This window comes from Myotis davidii, unplaced genomic scaffold (genome assembly GCF_000327345.1).
Source record: "Myotis davidii unplaced genomic scaffold, ASM32734v1 scaffold384, whole genome shotgun sequence".
NCBI classification, from domain to species: domain Eukaryota; kingdom Metazoa; phylum Chordata; class Mammalia; order Chiroptera; family Vespertilionidae; genus Myotis; species Myotis davidii.
The window spans coordinates 59,974-79,596 of NW_006295385.1; the positions used below are offsets into that span (position 1 = coordinate 59,974).

Sequence of the window (19,623 nt, forward strand, 5' to 3'; positions counted from 1 at the left end):
GCCTGCAGCCAGCCAGTCTTCCAAAATGTGCCTGTGTTGAACCTTTTCAAAAGCGCTTTAGCCAAAGAAGTGCATGTAAAATGTTAGCACCATTCAATGAGTCTTAACTTCCCTGCAAACAGCCTTGCTCCACCATCCCCCTGATAGGGACATTTAGTCATCTTTGAGGGCCTACTATGAGCCAGAAACAGCACAACACAGGAGACATAGAGGCGTAATTAGCCACAAGCCACATGGAGCGTTAGCTCTAGAAGGAAAAACATCGAAGAATTAATTACAAATGAGTCCCTTGCTATTCTTCAAAATTGCCAGTCACCCTCCTACCGCAGGACTTTTCACTTGCTGTTTCCTCTCCCTGCGCCACTCTTCCCCAAAATATCCACATATCTCAACTTCAGCTTTTCGCCCTGAAATCATCTTCAAAATGAGGCTCTCCTGACTTTTCTAAAATTGCAACTGACCCACCCACCCTCCTGCCTTCAATCAGTCTCCTCTCTGCTGCTGCTTTATTTTTCTCCATTACGCTTATCATCTTCTTACGCACTAGGTCTGAGAGGTCCAGTCCTATGACCATGAGCCACATGTGAAATATGGCCAGTCCCAATTGAGCTGTGCTGTAAGTGTAGTATACATCCAGGTTTTAAACATTTAGTATAAAAAAGGTAAAATATTAATAATTGTTTATGTTAATTACATGTTGAAATGATATTTTGGATATGTTGGATTGAAAAATATATTGTGAAAATTAATTTCACCTGTTTCTTTTTACCTTTTTAATGTGACTTTTAGAAATGTTTAGATTATATGTTTGACTTGCATTATATTTATGCTGTATAGTGCTAGGCTAGACAATAAATTAATAAATAGTAGCTAGCCCCATTGAACCCTTCTAGCCTGCCCCCAACCCCACCCCAGATCTTCACTGCCCTGTCATCTGTGCCCATGGGTTATGCATCTATGCATATAAGAAAAAATAAATAGTAGCTAAATACATATATATCTATACATATACATATGTGTATGTGTGTACACACATCCCATTAAAATGCAAACTCATGAGGGTAGAGATTTGTGTGTATGTTCTCTGCTGTAACTCTAACACCTAAAAAGGTGTTTGACCCATAGACTCTCAGTGAATATTTGTTGAATGAATGTGCTCAGTTACAATAAAGGTTGTTAGGCTCCTACAAATGACAATTTTCTTAGTGACATTTTTTGTTGTCATTAATCCTCACCTAAGGACATTTTTTCAATTTTTTTTCAGAGAGAATGGGAGGGAGGGAGGGAGGGAGGGAGTAAGAGAGCGAGAGAAGGAGAGAGAGACATAAATGTAAGAAAGACACATCAATTGGTTGCCTCCTGCACATGCCCCGACTGGAGTGGGAATGAACCCACAACCCAGGTATGTGCTCTTGATGGGAATCAAACCAAAGACCCTTTGGGGGGAAGGCCTACTCTCTAACCACTGAGCACACTAGCCAGGGCAAAGATAATGTTTAAAGGAAAAGTAAATGATTACCCAAGTCAAACATTAAGAAAAGGATTGAGAGTTGAAGAATACAGAACATACCCCAACTGAAGGCAGTGAGTGAACCCAGGTACATACATGAACTTGACCAGGAATTGAACCCGCAACCCTTTGGTGCACAGGCCAGCACTCTCACACACGGGCCAGGGCTCTTAGTGACATTTATGACAGAACCTAAAGGATGAGCAAGTCATGGCCAGATCAGAACCAGAGAGGAAGAGGATGGATTTCCAGAACTGAAAACATAAATGGCATCCGGCTCCTCCGCCCCTGTGCCCAGGGTCCTTTGGGAGTTAATGGAGTAGTTTTACTCTTAATCAAAAAAACAAACAAACAAACAAACAAAAAAACAACTTCATAAACATGGGGTCTGTTTCTCAGAGGAAATAAGGTAATAATGAAGTAATATTTTGTGTTCAGCAAAAAGAATAAAATGCTCCCTGGCAATGAATGTTTGCAGATAGGGTGACTTTACCTTACAAAGCACAAAGCTGCCCTGAAAGATCCCACTTTTGCACTTCACTTCTTGTCATTCTCCTGGTGAGTTCATCTGGTTGGATGTGCTACCTTCTCTCGGGTATTTTGCCCCCGGGGTTAAAGCATGCTAGAGACTTATTAGACTGCACTGTGGCCTTTTACAGCCTGAGGAGTCCGTACTAATGACAACCACTAGCGTAGGTGTGTCTTAAAGAGAAACGCAAGGAGCTGGCCTCTCTACCTGCTGTGGCCCTCCTTGGAAGGTCCCCATTGTCTGCCCCTTTGGTTCACAAAGCGCCACAACAGCTGCGAAAGAAGACATGCCCTGTTGCCAATGGCCAGGCTCCAGCCACAGTGGCATCTGTGTGATTTCAGAGACAGTTCTTACGGCTACGAAACATTCCCATGTCCACACAGTGTTGTGGAGGGAGTTCCTAGAATGAGGTCCTGTTCTCTGTGTGGGTCCAGGCCCTGGCGCTGTGAGCTGTGCTTCAGCACGTGTGGGAGGGGTTCTGACGGGAGTGATTTTGCTACAGTGTGGACTTTGGAGCCTAAAAGATTTAGTTTAAAATCCTAATTCCACCACTTAACCATCTGAGTGGTTAGGGTTATTTATTTCTCTCTGAACTTCCTGTATTAACCATGCATTTTAACCATCTGAGTGGTTAGGGTAATTTCTCTCTGAACTTCCTGTATTAACCATGCATTTCCTTCTTTTTTTTTTTAATTTCAGAGAGGAAGGGAGAGGGAGAGAGGGATGGAGACATCAATGATGAGAGAGAATCATTGATTGGCTGCTTCCTGCACACCCCCTACTGGGGAATTGAGCCCACAACCCAGGCATGTGCCCTTGACCAGTATTGAACCCAGGACCCTTCAGTTCTCAGGCCAACGCTCTATCCACTGAGCCAAACCAGCTAGGGCTAATCATGTATTTCTGAGGCTCTAGCTTCTGGGTCTCACTGACCCTGCAGAAACTGCCCCTCCCGGGACTAGCAAATTCCCAGAGATGGTGAACAACTCACCTTCTCAGAGGTGAGCCAATCCAGAGCCCAAACCCCAACCACCTCCTTGACAGGGCTCTCACCCTCTAGGTCACTGTCTCCCTGCCCTACTCATTGAAGGGCCAGGTACCAGACAGCGAGGGACAGCACCTACGCCCTGAGCCTGCCTGCGGAAATTATCCCAGCGACCCAAGTCCTAGCCTGCTTACCCTGCCTTGCCCATTTCTTACCACAGAAACCACAGTGAAGCCTCACCTGTCTCCTGGCCAAGCCTAGTGCTTCCCTGTGTGGACTTGCATCAGGGCATGCCCCCGCCTCCTGGGGCTTATCACAAACTGTCTTTTTCAGTGGCAATTGTCTCCCACCCGTGGGCTTCACCATACCTGAATAATTATACAACCCACATTTTAAAACACCTCCAGTTCTGCATCTGTATGAGGATTAGCCCAAATTTATAAACCATCTAGCCTGGTGCGTTGCAAACAGTAGATGCTTAATAAACGGTTGCTATTATCAATCAACAGGGTGTAAGCTATCGTTTGAAACAAGACCGTTCTTATAAACGTTTCGGAATTCTGAGATCCTCACTAGAACAGTAGATGCTTCGTTTATATGAGTTCCCAATTCTCTTTGATTGCAGAACCCAACTGTAAAAGATCTTATTGGCTTTGGTCTTCAAGTGGCCAAAGGCATGAAATATCTCGCAAGCAAAAAGTTTGTCCACAGAGACTTGGCTGCAAGGAACTGTATGTAAGTATAAGAATCTCTGTGCCCACAGTCCAAATTAAGTGAAAAGGAGGACTCTGTTTCCCCTGATTTTCACGCAGAAGTCCTTTATTTCCGTTACAGTTTTAAATCCACATGTAAGCACTGGAGATGTAGGAGGGGCTTTCAGCCTCTGTCAAATGGAGAATGTAAAAGGGATTCTCCAGAGGGGGCCTTCACAGCTGCTCTGTGCTTCCCCCTTTTTTTTCTTCCCAAAAGTAGGCCTCAGTGTTGTGGTTTCACACTGCATTAGTGTTGGGAGGTAGAATCTGATCTTCACCTTTCACAGTGGAAAGAAGAGGGCTGATAACACCAATACCAACATATTGTCACTTCCCAAGAGTGGATTTGAAGTCAGCCTGCAGAAGCCCTACCAAAAATGGTATTTAGGAATGAACTCAAAGAACTTTATTTGTGTCTGGCTGCCTGGGCTATATAATACGGCAGTCAACAGTTTGTAATCCATTCAGCGCTTTCCCTTGCATAGCGCTGATTCATGACTTACAGTGTATGTGAAGGAGAGAGCTGTGCTCTTCATTTCCTACCTTGGTTTTGGTCACTGTGACAACATAAAAGCCCACTTAAACAAAGGGACACACAGCCTCAGGGAGCGGAAATCGATTTTGTTGAAACTTGCTGTTTTTCTCAGATGCTTTACTATGTGTCCTGTTTCCCTATTACCTTAGTGAAGGTATATAAGTTTTATCTACTATCCTAGCCCATTTGAGAATGAAAAAGTAAGACAGTGCCTGGTCATGTCTCCCCTAAAAAGTTAATCGGTAATAAGCTGACAAGTGATTATTGGCGATTACTTTGGTTACTCGGTTGGCATACTTGATTTAGCAACCAAGGATATCGGGAGGGGGGCCCAATATTACTACTTCAGATCTACGAAAGCAAAACAAAGTTTCTTATGTAACATCACTCATGTTCTCTTTCCTCAGCTTGTTGAGTTTGTCATGTAAATGCCAAGCACTTTTACTCAAGAATTCCATTGTAATGTAGTGTTAGTAGGTTGAGGCTGGACGAAGCCTCCCAGCAGAAGTTAAGGATTTGTGGATTTCCAACACAGAAGCCACTTGTTCTGTAGATATTCAGCGTCACAGTCGATGATTCTGTTTCAGCCACCAGTAACAATATTTGTCCCCTCTGTAGGCTAGATGAAAAATTCACTGTCAAGGTTGCTGATTTTGGTCTTGCCAGAGACATGTACGATAAAGAATACTACAGCGTACACAACAAAACAGGTGCAAAACTGCCCGTGAAGTGGATGGCTTTAGAAAGTCTTCAGACTCAGAAGTTTACCACCAAGTCAGACGTGGTAACGTATTACTGATCACCCCTGCCCTTCTCCTCTTTTACTTTCCTACCCAAATTTTTTCAGTAGTTTTATGGCTACTTAATTTTTTTAAAAGAAACTTTTAACATCGCTAATTTCAATTTTTTTCCTAAGCAAAAGTGCTCGATTATCTAATGCACGCATAGTGTTACAAGTGGAAATGGGGGATCCACCGGTGGAAATGGGGGATCACCTTCCCCACTGGGTGCTCGGGGTCGGGTCCTTACCTTACCTTGAGGAAAAGAATTTTCTGAGACTCACATGGGAGAATGAGTGCTTTTTATTTGTGTGGAATTATATCCCTCGGTTTCCAAGGTCCCATTTCCCTTAATCAGTCCTGGAAAAGGTGCAGCTGGGGATTCAGCAGCGCTGGAAGCAAAGCCACAGTCGAGTTTCCATTCCATTGGTGAAGCTGGTCCGGTTTAACATCAGGCTAGTTGCATTCCATTAGTCCATTGTGTGTGCTGTCCTAGGCCATGGGCCATGTGGGCAAATGCAGGAGCATGGAGTCAGGTGCAACACACCGAGGGGCAAGAGAGAGAACTCCTTTGTTTAGGACCGTAGTTTATCAAATCTGCACCCCCTCCTGTGTGCAGTGGTCACACCTACCCTGGCTAGTGCCCTGTTCCCAGGTGTGACTGACAAACAAGCACCTTCCCTATGTCACCAGACTTTACTGGGCATGTGTCTATTTGATGTTCCCTTTGTTCCTGTCCGCTTAATTAATAACCAGGGTCATTGCAACAGTATCATTAGTATGTTTTTATAATTCATTTATTCAAAAACATTTGTCTGGCAGATGCTAGATCCTTAGGAAGCCCAGAGCTGAACCAAGTGTGAACCCTGTCCTCCGGAAGCTATAGCTCAGCAGGGAAGACAAGGCGTGTCCATCAAAAACTCACACAAGCCAAAACTGGTTTGGCTCGGTGGATAGAGCGTCGGCCTGCGGACTGAAGGGTCCCAGGTTCGATTCCGGTCAAGGGCATGTACCTTGGTTGCGGGGCATATCCCCAGTAGGAGATGTGCAGGAGGCAGCTGATCGATGTTTCTCTCTCATCGATGTTTCTAACTCTCTATCTCTCTCCCTTCCTCTCTGTAAAAAAATCAATAAAATATATTAAAAAAAGTACACACAAAGTAGACTGGGATTAGCCTGGCCACTCATAGCTCACAACTTCATGGCAGCAAGAATTCTATCTTGAAAGATCTGGAAACTATAACTGAGGCAGGTCTGGCAATGAAGTCATTATTTATGCACCTAGCTAGAAACACGCTCTCCTTTATTTGCCACGGCCATCCTCCTCTCACAGAGCCAGCTTCGAAAGGCATACACCTGAATACTGACACTCACCCAGAGAGCCACATGCCCTTCTACCTGGAGGAAAGGACAGTGCTTGAAATTGTTACAGAAGAGAAAGAGTTCATCTACCTGGTGCTAGCAGAGCCAAGCACTAGATCCTGAGAACCGCAGTGTAGAAATGCTTGGCTATTTTATTATGGACTAGAGGCCTAGTGCACGAAATTCGTACATGGGTAGGGTCCCTAGGCCTGGCCAGCAATCAGGGCCTATCAGGGCCATCTTGCCCAGTCCCAATCAGGGCCAGGCCGGCTGAAGCCTGCCGGATGGGGTCTGTTGGACGAGGGGAGGGACCTTGGGAGGTTTGCTGGCCTGCGGGGAGGGACCGGGAGAGGTTGGCTGGCCGTGGGAGTGCATTGATTACCAGGGGGCAGCTCCTGCATTGGGTGTCTGCCCCCTGGTGGTCAGTGCGCGTCATAGTGACTGGTCATTCTACTCTTCTGTCAATTTGCATATTAGCCTTTTATTATATAGGAGGATATTCTGTTAGTACTAATATATTCTAGAAATTTCACAATTTATGGAAACTTTTCTAGAAAAGAAAAACAGTTCAGTTTGCTGAGAAAAATATGTGTGCACTATACATGGATGTAGATGTTTGCTTACAAGTCAGTGGTATATGTGTACTTACCTATAGCCTCATTAGTAAGCTCCAGTTTCTCAGGAATATGAAGACATTTGATGGAGGAGGTGCTTATAACCGAGGCAGAAGAAAAGGGCCCTCGGTTTCAATTCCTCCCTCTTTCTGCGCCCCCGCCCCCCATTTTATTTTTTTAATCACTTCTCAATCTTGAGGAAGAAGGGGGAAAGACCTCTCTGACTGCTTACTGCTGAAAGGGGGCAGAGTTCAGGATTAGAAGAATGAAACTGTTTTACATTCAATTGAAAATATTTTTTAGCTTCCGGATTACCATGAATAGTCTGCATGACCATAATGTTTGCTTTTTTCCCTGCTTTGTAGGTTGAAAACATCTCATAATATCTTATCTGGGGCAGAACAATATAGAAAAACTTTGTCATTTTTGATAGTTTGATATAGAACCAAACTCTAATTCTTTATTAGCTTAGTGTGGCTTCTTAAATTAACTTACTCTATTAAATCTACTTTAATCTTATTCAACTTAATCGAACATAAAATTTTCTTTCTCAGGGTTCCTTTTCCACAAAACTTCTACAACTTTCCTAGTCCCTCTTAGTTTGTCTCTTCTTACTCAATTTGAAACAACCAACCTTTTTTTAGGACAAGCCACTTTCTACTAGTGCCCCCAAAATGTATTTCCATGCCTAATGCCTTTCTTCCTAAAAACTCACATCATTTCCATCCATATTAATTAAAAATTCATAACCCTTAGAACCTCAATTCTAAGGTAAAATGTAAGTAATTAGCATTTTTTTAGATTGGCAAATTTATTAATCTATTTCATAACCTTTAGAAACAGAGGTTCTTTTACTGGCAAAGCACAAAATGTTTTTATTAACAGATCTAAATGTATCATTTAGTTTCTCTTTAATAAGAGGTCAATAGTAGGTAAACTTAGACTTGTTTAGCAATTACTGTTTCAGTATTTTATGTTATTTGGAAAAATCTAGATATTCAATAATTTTTATCATTTAACTTAGTAAAATTCTAAAGCTTCAAGTTACAAAGAGATTTAGAAAACTAAGTGCACATACAATACAAGGTGTGGCAAAAGGTGGTTTAGAGTTGTTTGTATGGAAAATAATACAATAATTAATAAATAATAATAATAATACAAGAATAAACTCTGTGTTTTGTGTACTCACTACTTTTGCTCCCACCCTGTATAATTATTGCTAAAGAGTTACAGAAAAGAAACTTCTTCTACCATTACACTTAATTTACTTGCTCCTAACAATTAAGTTTAGATTTCTTATGAAAATTTTATTATACCAAGTTTTTCTTTGTGTTTGGTTTTTTTGTGTTTCTTTTTTGCTGACCTATTTTGCAACATAGAAAACATGAACTTATTTGACTGATAAACCCAGGTGGAATAAAAGTATTAGTTAATACTGATGATTTTGGCCCAGCAGGCGTGACTCAGTGGTTGAGCATCGACCTGGAACCAGGAGGACACAAAGTGGAGTTATGAGAATAAATTGAGAAAAACATCTGCATACTAGATCATAGAGGCCCTTGGAAAGCAAGCTAGGGAGTCTGGACCATACGTTACGTGGCTACCAGCAGCACCGTAACCAGGATGTAGAACAGGTGCCGCTTTGTGGTCAGCCCCTCCTACCTGGGAACCACTGGTCTGTCTTCTGTGCCTGTAGTTTTACCTTTCCTAGAAAGTCATGAAGTCATCTTTGAGTCTGTCTCCTTCCACGTCGCATAATGCGCTTAAGGGCCGTGCATGTTGTCAGTAGTGTCATTGTATCAGTAGTTCATTTCTTTTTTTATTGTTAAAAAAACACAACAAAAAATCGATCATCTTTAAGTGTACAATAATGTGAATTACATGCACATGGTTATGCAACGGATCTCTTCATCTTGTAAAACTGAAATTCTATATCCTCTGAACAATTTCCCATTTTCCCCTCCCCTCACCCTCTTGGCAACCGCCATTCTACTTTCTGTTTCTAAGAGTTTGACTACTGTAGGTCCCTCGTGTAAGTAGCATCATGTATTATTCATCTTGTTGTGACTGGCTTATTTCACTTAGTATAATGTCCTCCAGGTTCATCCAGGTTGTAGCATGTGAGGATGTCCTTCTTTTCAAGGGTAAATAATATTCCATTGTATGAATGTACCACATTTGCTTTGTCCATCTGTCAGTGGACATTTAGGTTTCTTCCATTTCTTGGCTATTGGAATAGCGCTGCTTTGAACATGGGTGTGCAAGTATCTCTTCAAGGTCCTTTTTCAGTTCTTTTCGTTATATACCCAGAAATGAGATTGCTTGACCGTATGGTAGTTCTATCTTTAGAATGTTTTAAGGGCCCTTCATACTGTTTTTCGTAGACTGATTCACTCCTTTTTATTTCTGAGCGGTATTGCATTGTACACATGTACCACATTTTGTTTACACATTTATCATCTGAAGGACATTTGGGTTTGTTCCAGTTTTAGGCAGTTACTTACATGTAATTATAACTGCCTTAACATTTGCTTAAAGGTTTTTGTGTGAACATAATTTTTATTTCTTTTGGGTAAATATCTAGAAGTAGGATTACTGGGTTGTAAGATAAGTGTTATATTTAACTTTATGAGAAACTGCCACCTGTTTTTCCACACAGGCTGTATCATTTTATATTCTTAACAGTAATATATAAGTTTCAGCTCAGCATTCATACCACCACTTGCCATTGTCAGTTTTGGGGGTTTTAGCTATTCGAATAGATTATAGTGGTGTCTCATTTTCTTTTTCACCTGCATTAGCCTATGGCTAATGATGTTGAGCATCTCTTCAGGTAATTGTTTGACATTCTTATACCTCCGTTAGTGAAGTGCCTACTCAAAATTTTTGCCCATTTTTTTAAGTTTTAGAATTTATTTTCTGGTGTGTTTTTTTAATTGGGTTATTTTTTATTAGTGAACTAGGGACCCAGTGCACGAATCCATGCACCTTGAAAGGAACTGTGGGCCGCAAGGCTGCAGTAGGCAGAGGGGTGGATCTCAGCCCATCTTCTGTGTCCCCGCCCGGCCCCTTCTGCCACGGCCCCAGTCCTCTATCTGCTGGCAGCCCCACTCCCACTGCCACCGCTCCCACACACTGATGGTGCCAGCCCCACTTTTTATGGATTAGAGGCGTGGAGTGATGGCATGGAGTGATTGCGGCCGGTGCCAGCAGTGGGTGCGATCGCCCCTCAGGAGCAGGGGGAGGTGGAGAAGCCCTCAGTGGCGATCAGGGCTGGCAGCCACTGCTCACACCTGCTGATGGTGCCAAGCGATCGGGACTGGCGCTGGGCACCAGCAGCAGGTGCAAGCACCAGGTGTGACCACAGTGCGCAGGAGCAAAGAATTTTCAGTAACCACCAGGGGCTCACCCTGATGACAGCGACCAGCGCCAGCCTTGGTCTGGAGCCCCCACTCACGCTCCACCAGCCCACCATGGCCAACACCTGCCAGGTTCAGCACACGCCCCCTGGTGGCCAGCGCACCGGTTGTTCGGTTGTTCCACCGTTCAGTCTCTGTCTCCCCTCCCCCATCTTCTCTCTTAGTCAACATCATGCTCCTTCACTGCCCCTCCCCTCGTCATCCTGTCAGTCCAAAGCTATCAAGGGGGAGGGCTTTTCTCGGCAACTGCTATTCTCTCTCCTCTCATGTCCCATGAGTACTCCAACTCTCCTCTGAATCCAAATTGTTGCTCAAAAATTTACCCAACTCTGTCCCCTTTTTAGTGATTTTGCCTTCAGACAACCCTATAGCCTAGGGCAGTGGTCACATGCACCTCTTTGGCCCCTTAAGTGTGGTTCTTCCACAAAATACCACATGCGGGCGTGCACGTACAGTGCGATTGAAACTTCGTGGCCCATGCGCAGAAGTCGGTATTTTGTGGAAGAGCCACACTCAAAGGGCCAAAGAGCCTCATGTGACTCGCGAGCCACAGTTTGCCGACCACTGGCCTAGGCTATTGGTTAGGAGACTTTGTCATAGACAAGTAATCAGCCTCTCAGAACTTTGGTTTCCTCATCCTTGAAGCACCTTTATTCCTGGCCGGTGTGGCTCAGTTGGTTGAGCATCATCCCATGCATCAAGAGACCTGGATTCCAGTCAGGGCATATGCTTGGGTTGCGGGCTCAGTCCCTAGTAGGGGGCATTGCAGGAGACAGCCAATCAATGTTTCACTTTCACATCGATGTTTCTCTCTCTCTCCCTCTCCCTTCCTCTGTCTCTAAATATCAGTAATAAAAACTTTCTTTTTTTAAAAAAAGCATCTATAAAATCAATTACATTACAGGTTTATGAAAGGGTTATTACAAGGATAAGATAATCATTTTTTAAAATATACTTTATTGATTTTTTTACAGAGAGGAAGGGAGAGGGATAGAGAGTTAGAAACATCGATGAGAGAGAAACATCCATCAGCTGCCTCCTGCACACTCCCTACTGGGGGATGTGTCCACAATCAAGGTACATGCCCTTGACCGGAATCGAACCTAGGACCCTTCAGTCTGCAGGCCGACACTCCATTCACTGAGCCAAACCAGTTAGGGCAAGATAATCATTTTTTTAAAGGGCATGATGCCCATGCCCAGCTCATTATATGACATACACCATCTCCCACCACCCTAATTTAGGAGTTCAGTCTCATAGGCCTCCGTGTTACAGTATGCAGTAGTATCCCTCACTTCTTCTTGTTCAGAAAGCTGGTCTCCATCTTAGGAATAAGCTTCTCCTTTTTGTCTAAGCGCAGTGGTTCTCAACCTTCCTCATGCCGCGACCCTTTAATACAGTTCCTCACGTTGTAGTGACCCCAACCATAAAATTATTTTTGTTACTACTTCATAACTGCAATTTTGCTACTGTTATGAATCGTAATGTAAATATCTGACATGCTATATGTGTTTTCTGATGGTCTTAGGCGACCCCTGTGAAAGGGTCGTTCAGCGCCCAAAGAGGTTGCGACCCACAGGTTGAGAACCGCTGGAAAGCATGGTGTTTACAAGATGCAATCTCCTGGAGCTGAACTCCAGTCATGTCCCATCAACTTCACTTTCCCCATTCAAAACCCCCACAGCATGGTCCCCTTTCAGCCTTCTCTGTCCCTCCTCCGTTCACCCAGTCCACACACCAAGCAGTGACTGTTACATTTATAGTTCAATAAAAACACGTGTGCTCTCACCCCTTGGCCCACTCCTTCCACAGGGAACACTCTCTCTGCCCTCCCGTTACATGTATCTATAAAACAAATTCTCCCTTGCTTTTACACCCACTTTACTATCACTTTCTTCCTGAAGCCTCTCTCAGTACCCCACTGTTATCTAACTTTTCACAACATTTGTACCTCTTTTCTATTATTGCTCTATTGTTATATTTTATTGTTCTACATGATAGTTAATTGCGTAATATCCTTAACCCTGTTTAATCAGCCTTGGGGCTTACCCAGTAACTTGGGGAGTAACCAACTTGTGCATCTCATGAGTCAGTAGATAATTGTTAAATTGATTTAAATTTTAATGCAAATTTTGGAACTTGACGGTTAACATAATTAAGTTGTCAGAAGCAACTGGTAAGACTTGCAGGCGTTGAAAGCTTTGATTTTGAAAGGTTGCAGAAGACAGCAAAGTTACCTAGTTCCCACCTGGGAAAGATTTTGTTTTCTCTGTTTGGATTAAGGCTGTCAGTGGCCTTTAAGGTTCTTGCTCTTGGGCAAAAGGAAAAGAGTCACTAATTGAGATTTGTATCAGCAATTAAAGTATCTACCTGGTTTCTTTCTTTTGGCCGCAGTGTTCAAAGACAGGCTTTATTCTTGTTCTTGCTGAATATTATGAGCTACACTTGCTTCTCAGTGTCCTGTTCTCCTACTCCACCTGTCCTGTCTGTATTCTCCTTCTCCAAGCTTCTTTTTTCTCGAGCCTCATTTCTCTCCGCACATGCCTCTTGGTCTGTGAGTGTCCAAGAAGTGTTGCTAAGCAATGACTGATTCCCTGGGTCTTCCACCCAGAGGTGACCCGCACATGCTGACTCACCTTGGCACATGTCCAGGAGGAGGTAAATGTATGACCTGATGTACTATCCCAAGTTCAGTGCTTTCAGTCAAGAAATTGCATATTTGGTCAAGTTCAGTAGACCAACCAAGACCCAAGAGCCAAGAACTTTTAGATGTTCATCCCAATAAGAATTAAGTCCTGTTGGAGAATTTTAGCAAGTCACTTAACCTCTCCATGTCCCTGCCATCTTCCTATAAAGTATTGATAGAGCTTTTTTTATTAATCTACTCTTTTAACATTTCAAGTTTCAGTGATATTCTCTACTTTCATTGGGGAACACTATGTCCATGTGAATTCTGCTTATGTGAATATCAACAATGGTTCTCCATACCCCTCTCTGTTGTCATCTCAAGATAGAAGTTGATGGCGAGGGAGACACATGATGGGTGAATACGCCATCAGCCCCCTTCTGATAAACATCGTAGAGATGTTTATTGAGATTAGTTTTCAATAGCCTTGTTGGCTTGCAGTTTTATTACTTGTGATTTTTAATATGGATTTTTACTTAGATCTTCTCTTTTAACATTAACTTCTAGGTATGGTTACATTCTTGACTATTTACATTCACTTGAAAATCCCACAAATTTAAATTTTGGAAGGCTTACTTTTCTCCTTTTACTAATAATCTAAAAGTGTACTGAAGCCATTGAAAAGAGAAGGATAAAAACCCGTTAAAGCTTTGCCTTTACAAGAGTGAACTTAGAAAGCCTACTTTACTTAAGTACAGATGAAATCTTAATCACCATGTGGACTTCAGATATTCTTTTTGAAAACTTTATATTTACTTGTAACTAAACTTGATCCAATTCTGGTTTAAACAAATCATAAAATGTATAGCTTACTAATTGCCTTTAAGGAAATGTTTGCCCCAAACAGCACGTGTATTGAGTACACTAAACCAAGTTCCGTTATCAAGACCTACTGAGTGCCTTTCATATTTGTGTAGTCACACTTCTCACCTGGATTCTCTCTTCCATTGTCCGACTAGTGGTCCTTTGGTGTGCTCCTCTGGGAACTGATGACAAGAGGGGCGCCACCCTATCCTGACGTCAACACCTTTGATATCACAGTTTACTTGCTGCAAGGCAGAAGGCTCTTACAACCCGAATACTGCCCAGATCCCTTGTGAGTAAGAATTTCAAAAGAATCTTCTGTAGCTCTTATAAGCTTTACTTTTACAGAAATGCTTGTCTCCAACGTATCTCTCACAGCACTTCTTCCTTTCTGACGCAGGTATGAAGTGATGCTAAAATGCTGGCATCCCAAAGCTGAAATGCGCCCGACCTTTTCTGAACTGGTCTCCAAGATATCCGTGATATTCTCTACTTTCATTGGGGAACACTATGTCCATGTGAATTCTACTTATGTGAATATCAACAGTGGTTCTCCATACCCCTCTCTGTTGTCATCTCAAGATAACGTTGATGGCGAGGGAGACACATGATGGATGAATACGCCACCAGCCCCCTTCTGATAAACATCATAGAACTGTTCGAGCAATGGTCCACACCACGGCCAGTACTTTTTCACTGCCTGGGCATTGAAAGGCCACCAGATATTTTTTGCTTTTGCCAAAATTGCGCTACTCTAGGACCTTATATTGTTCTTTTAAATGACTGGATTCTGAGGAATTTGACATCTGACAAAGCATCAGAGCCAGAAGCTTGGTCCCATAGGCCAATGACCAAGGGCAACCCTGCAGCTTTGATGACGCTCCTGTCGCGTTCAGGCCAAAACCTGAATTCTAGGTTGAAGTTTTAAAAATCAGGATCCAACCTGATTTCATGCAGGGAATTGAGGCAGTCAGTGTGGAGGCCTTCTTGATCACCGAAAATTCAGAAGTGGTAATGCCCAGGGAGCCGGGGACCAGACCACTCATTTAGAATTTCAAAGAGATTTCATGTGTTACATAGTCACTAACCTATGTTATTACTGATGTTGGGCAAACATTCCCTTCTACATTTTTGCATACACATTCCTTTTATTGAAGAGATGTCCATAGGCAATGCAGGATACAAAATGTGTTTAATAGGGACAATTATGTATTGTATATACATAGATGATGGCATTAAGAAGGTTTTCATAAAATAGTTTGGTAATAATGAAATGTTTGTTATTTAAAAATCAGCTGCTTAAAAAAATCAACTGTTTGAAAATGATACTGTTCTGATCTAATGAATGTTTTTGTCTGCATTTTTTTAATGCCAACTGAAAATAAAGCAAGTACTTTGTGATGATAAGTGTTTTTAAAGGTAACTTAGCATGTTTTTAAAGCAAAATACATCTGTCTAAAAAGGTTTATTGGTTCCAATCTGCCTCATCTCTACGGCAAAGAAATGACCAATGGACTGGAAATATTAGCCTCGTTTTCAAGTGGCAGCTTCTATCCCACAAACACATAGAGACAATAAAACTTTGGAGGAGTCCAGTTTTTGCATTAGGACATGTTCTGTGTTAAGCAAAAAGTATTTTAGGGGGGAAAAGGGGGCAGTTTTAAGTTCTGGCTCTTTCACCTGGATAAATACCGGTTACTCTGGGGAGGACTCTCGTGCTGTTTTGTTTTGTGAGATTTTGTGCTTACTACTGTATAGTGCATATGGCACAGGATACTCTAACTGGTCTTCTCTGTGTAAACATTTTAAATATTCTATTTTTATAAAAATGTTTATTTTTAATGACATAAGAAAACTTTCGTTAGGCCACAAAAATACTGCACTGTGAACATTTCAGAAAAGGCATGCCAGACTTGGATTGATAATAATGGCATGGTTTTAAATGGCTGTAAACAATGATAATGAAATGTGCTGATTGCCAGTGCACCCCACCCTCATTACATCACACAGCAAGCCATGAAGAGGGTGTTACACTGAACCCAGTAGTAGAGTTGAGCTGTTATTGCAAGGGAGTGATTACAATCAAAAGCTCTTTGACGATGGAACTTACCAGAAGACACAAGGAATCGAACTGCAGAGATATTTCAATCCAAATATTCCTATTTGAAAAGTGTCAAGAGTAATACTAGTTCACAGAGTATTGTTAAATCTACTTTGTGGAAAGAAGTATCTCTACCAATGTCAAGAAAATGAGTGCATCAGGAACACGCAGAACTTGTGGAAACAAGCCCTCACCAAGTCTACACACCTTATATGCTTGGGAAAGCTGTAATGTGAAAATCGTGTTTGCTATTTACAAATGTGTCCTTAGGTTAATGTGTCTGGACAGATTGTGGGAGTGATTCTAAGAATTAGATTACTTGTCACTGCCTATACCTGCCGTTGAGCTGATGGTACTTTGTATGTTAGTAGTTATTGTTCTGATAACTCATACAATTGAAAATAAAGCGGTGTATCATCTTGTAAACTGCGATGTGCTTATTGCTATTCATGCTTGATTACCTACATTTACATAATGGCAGGAAGCCTACAATTGATTTCACCTGGCTGCATCAAGCTCCTCCATATGGAGCCTTAATCAAGTTAATGCATGGGCAGCTGAAAAGCGTTTGCGTCTCTGAATCTCTGGAAGTCTCTGTCTTTTTAAGGGGGCTTTGCCCTGAGTTGCCAAATTACCTACGTTTCTCTGACAGATTTTGAACTGCTAGAGCATGTTGCTCCTACTTTCGCATGATGCTCTTCTCCAGCAACGTGCATTTTGGGACCCCAAGATGTGACAGTGGAGCTGCAACCCCGTAGTTGGCCCAGAGATACCTACTTGGGAGTTGGAGGGGAGAGGCCTTCTTACCCACTACACGCAGGATCCCACCGTTCCGGAGCCCCCAGTTACTAGAAAACTACCTTCAGGTTATCACCGCGAGTATTCTTGTAATGGTAAGGGTGATATTTCATTCCTCTAAGAATCATGTAGCACTTTGGAGCAACCTGATTAAAAAAAAAAAATTTGTAAGACCCAAGTTTAAACCGGTGCCTATAAAATACAGTGGGGGCTGATTCTTTACTGAGAGAGAAGTCAATCCTTATACACAGCCACCTCCCTCCCAGAAAGAGATGCATTTTCATAGGAAGGTCAATCTAACTCCACGGCCCTGACGGACAATATCTGTCATCTTTATTTATACCCCTAGTCTCTGGCATTTAATAGATTCTCAAATAATTGCGAAACTGAAACAGGATTTTCTTATCCTCAATCACTTTAACCCACCACAGATACAGTTATTACCTGTGTAGCTCCCAGGATGTTTGGTGAACACTGACATAGGGAGGAGGGGGGTGGAAGGGCACCCTTCTAGGGGGAGAGGGGTAAAAAGATAATTCTTAGCAAAGTTTATTTGATGCTCTAAATTATTAATTACCACAGGATTTTTTTACCTCACAATGTAGGCCTCAATTATATGTTTGCTGTCTGACCTACACAATAGCTTGCACTCTTAAAGAAATATGGGGAAGCGATAAAAAGCTTGTCAAGCACATCAAATGATTGAATGTTTGAATGCTGACATCTATTACTAATCTACCTGAGTTAGTTCAGGAACTAACTCAGTACTATATAAAAGAAATTGATTCGGATTTCATTTAATTCAACTGATGTTTATTGAGCATCTACATATGTTAGGTAGTGTGCTGGGCAATGGGATTTAAGAATAAACCATCCCTCCCACCCCAAGGAATGTAATGAGACAAAATTATGCAACTAGTGAATATTAGAATTATACACTTCCTTGATCGGTAAACTACCTTGAAGAGGCATCACAGTTTATAACTGGAAGTTTGTACCTTTGACCCTTTCACCTTTTCTTCCACCTCCCACCCCAATTCGCTGTCACTGGCTACCACCAATCTGATCTATGTATCTACAAGCTTGTTTTGAGGTTTATTTTGTTGTTGTTTAATCCTCATACCAAAGCGAAGCCTCTTAGACAAATAACTCTGATTTACCTTGGGCAAAATATTGACCCTCTCTCAATCTAAGTCTCTTTATATGTTAAGTAGGTTAAACCTACTTACTTCAAAAAGTCATTTGAGGGCTAAGAAACAGTGTGTAAAGGCACACCATAGTTGCTCAATAGTTGGGATATTACTATTATCTTCAGTCTTAGACAATAAAAGCCCATGTAAAGGTAGCTGGCCGGTGGTTGATTAAAAAGGGAAATTAAGTCTGAAAGGGACCTTATACTAGTAGATGTTTAAATCCAAATTCTTACCCCATCCCTCACCGCATACCTGCTTTATACAACAGACAGAGCTGTGAACCTGCCTCATCCTTGAGTACTGATATGCAGTGTAGGAGGAGAATGGTGACTCCGCAGTGGCAAAGCTGTGCCCCTTCTCAGCGCAGGAGACCTGAAGAAGACCACCATCCATTCTTTTTTTTTTTTTTCAAACGCCCTGCTACTTCTTTATTCACCTTTCCAATGACTAGTTTCTTTTTTTTCTTATTTAGCCTTCAGACATAAAATATAAAACAGACCTGGGGAAAAGATCTGTCTGAATTAATGGAAAGTTTCATGAAGGCAAAATGATAGGAGACAACAATCCTCTTTATTCATGTCTAGCGAGTATTATTGTTCCTTGTTTTGCTCAAATGGATGGTTAATAATTATTCAAATTCAGGAAAAAAGTAGACTAAGTGCAGTATTGTTTGGGTTATATGGTGTGTGTAAGGAATACTTCATTAGTATTGTAATCCATCTGGATGACTAGACATGCCCATGATTCACTCTTGTGGTGCTTGAGACAATTTCAGAAGGTAGGTACCGGTATGCTGGCATTATTTCCCAAAAGAAGAAATGCTCATTGCTTCCAACGCCATAAAATGTTTTTCCTTTTCATACTTAACATTTTCCTTCAGGACTATTTTAATTCCCTATCTATCAAAAATTGGAAATAGCTTCGGTCATAAACCAGTGAAATATTTCAGTAGGTGAATTGGAGGTAATAAAACAGAGGCTTGCCCAAACTGCCCTTTGTTGTAAATTACACCGGGGATCTAGATTACGTCAGCCAAAGGTATTGATCACAATGCTGAGAGGTTTATAACCACTATTGACTTACCATGTGACCCCGGAGCAGATATCCAGGAAAATTGCAAAAGCATGTCCAAGGCAATGAAAAACCCATCATTAATAGGACCATGTTAGCTTCCAGACAAATATTTAACAAATACTGGAAACAGAAGGAACTTCCGTCTTCTCCTTTTTCTCCATTGCATGCTTCTGAGCTATTCAGATGAATGTTTTCCTTCTTATCAATAAAATGTGTAGGCTAAGAAAAAACTAACATGAATTAGTTAATCAGTCCCATAAAAAATTAGCATCTAAACATCCAAATTGCTCCTAATCCTTTTTTGTTGTTGTTGTTGTTTAATGAACAATTAGATCCCCATATAGACCAATTTAGAATAGGGCTCAGGTCCTATTCTTCTGAGCAGTTAAACCCTACCTAGTTAGACATTCTGAAAACCATGTAGCATTTAAAAAGCAAACCTGAGATGACAATGACCATATTTAGGGTGCAGAACAGAAATG

At 41.8% G+C, this 19,623-nt stretch overlaps 1 protein-coding gene across 1 annotated transcript in view; it reads left to right on the forward strand.

Moving 5' to 3' along the window:
- Positions 1-16,502, forward strand: part of LOC102753524 (hepatocyte growth factor receptor) — a gene marked incomplete at its 5' end in the record, with an annotated part of 70,413 nt that extends 53,911 nt beyond the window's left edge. Inside the window, 4 exons of the mRNA XM_006770010.2 lie at positions 3,650-3,759; positions 4,930-5,095; positions 14,131-14,267; positions 14,376-16,502. Coding sequence (XP_006770073.1) covers positions 3,650-3,759; positions 4,930-5,095; positions 14,131-14,267; positions 14,376-14,586 — 624 coding nt within the window. The remainder of the gene's footprint in view (positions 1-3,649; positions 3,760-4,929; positions 5,096-14,130; positions 14,268-14,375) is intronic.
- Positions 16,503-19,623: the final 3,121 nt, after the last annotated feature.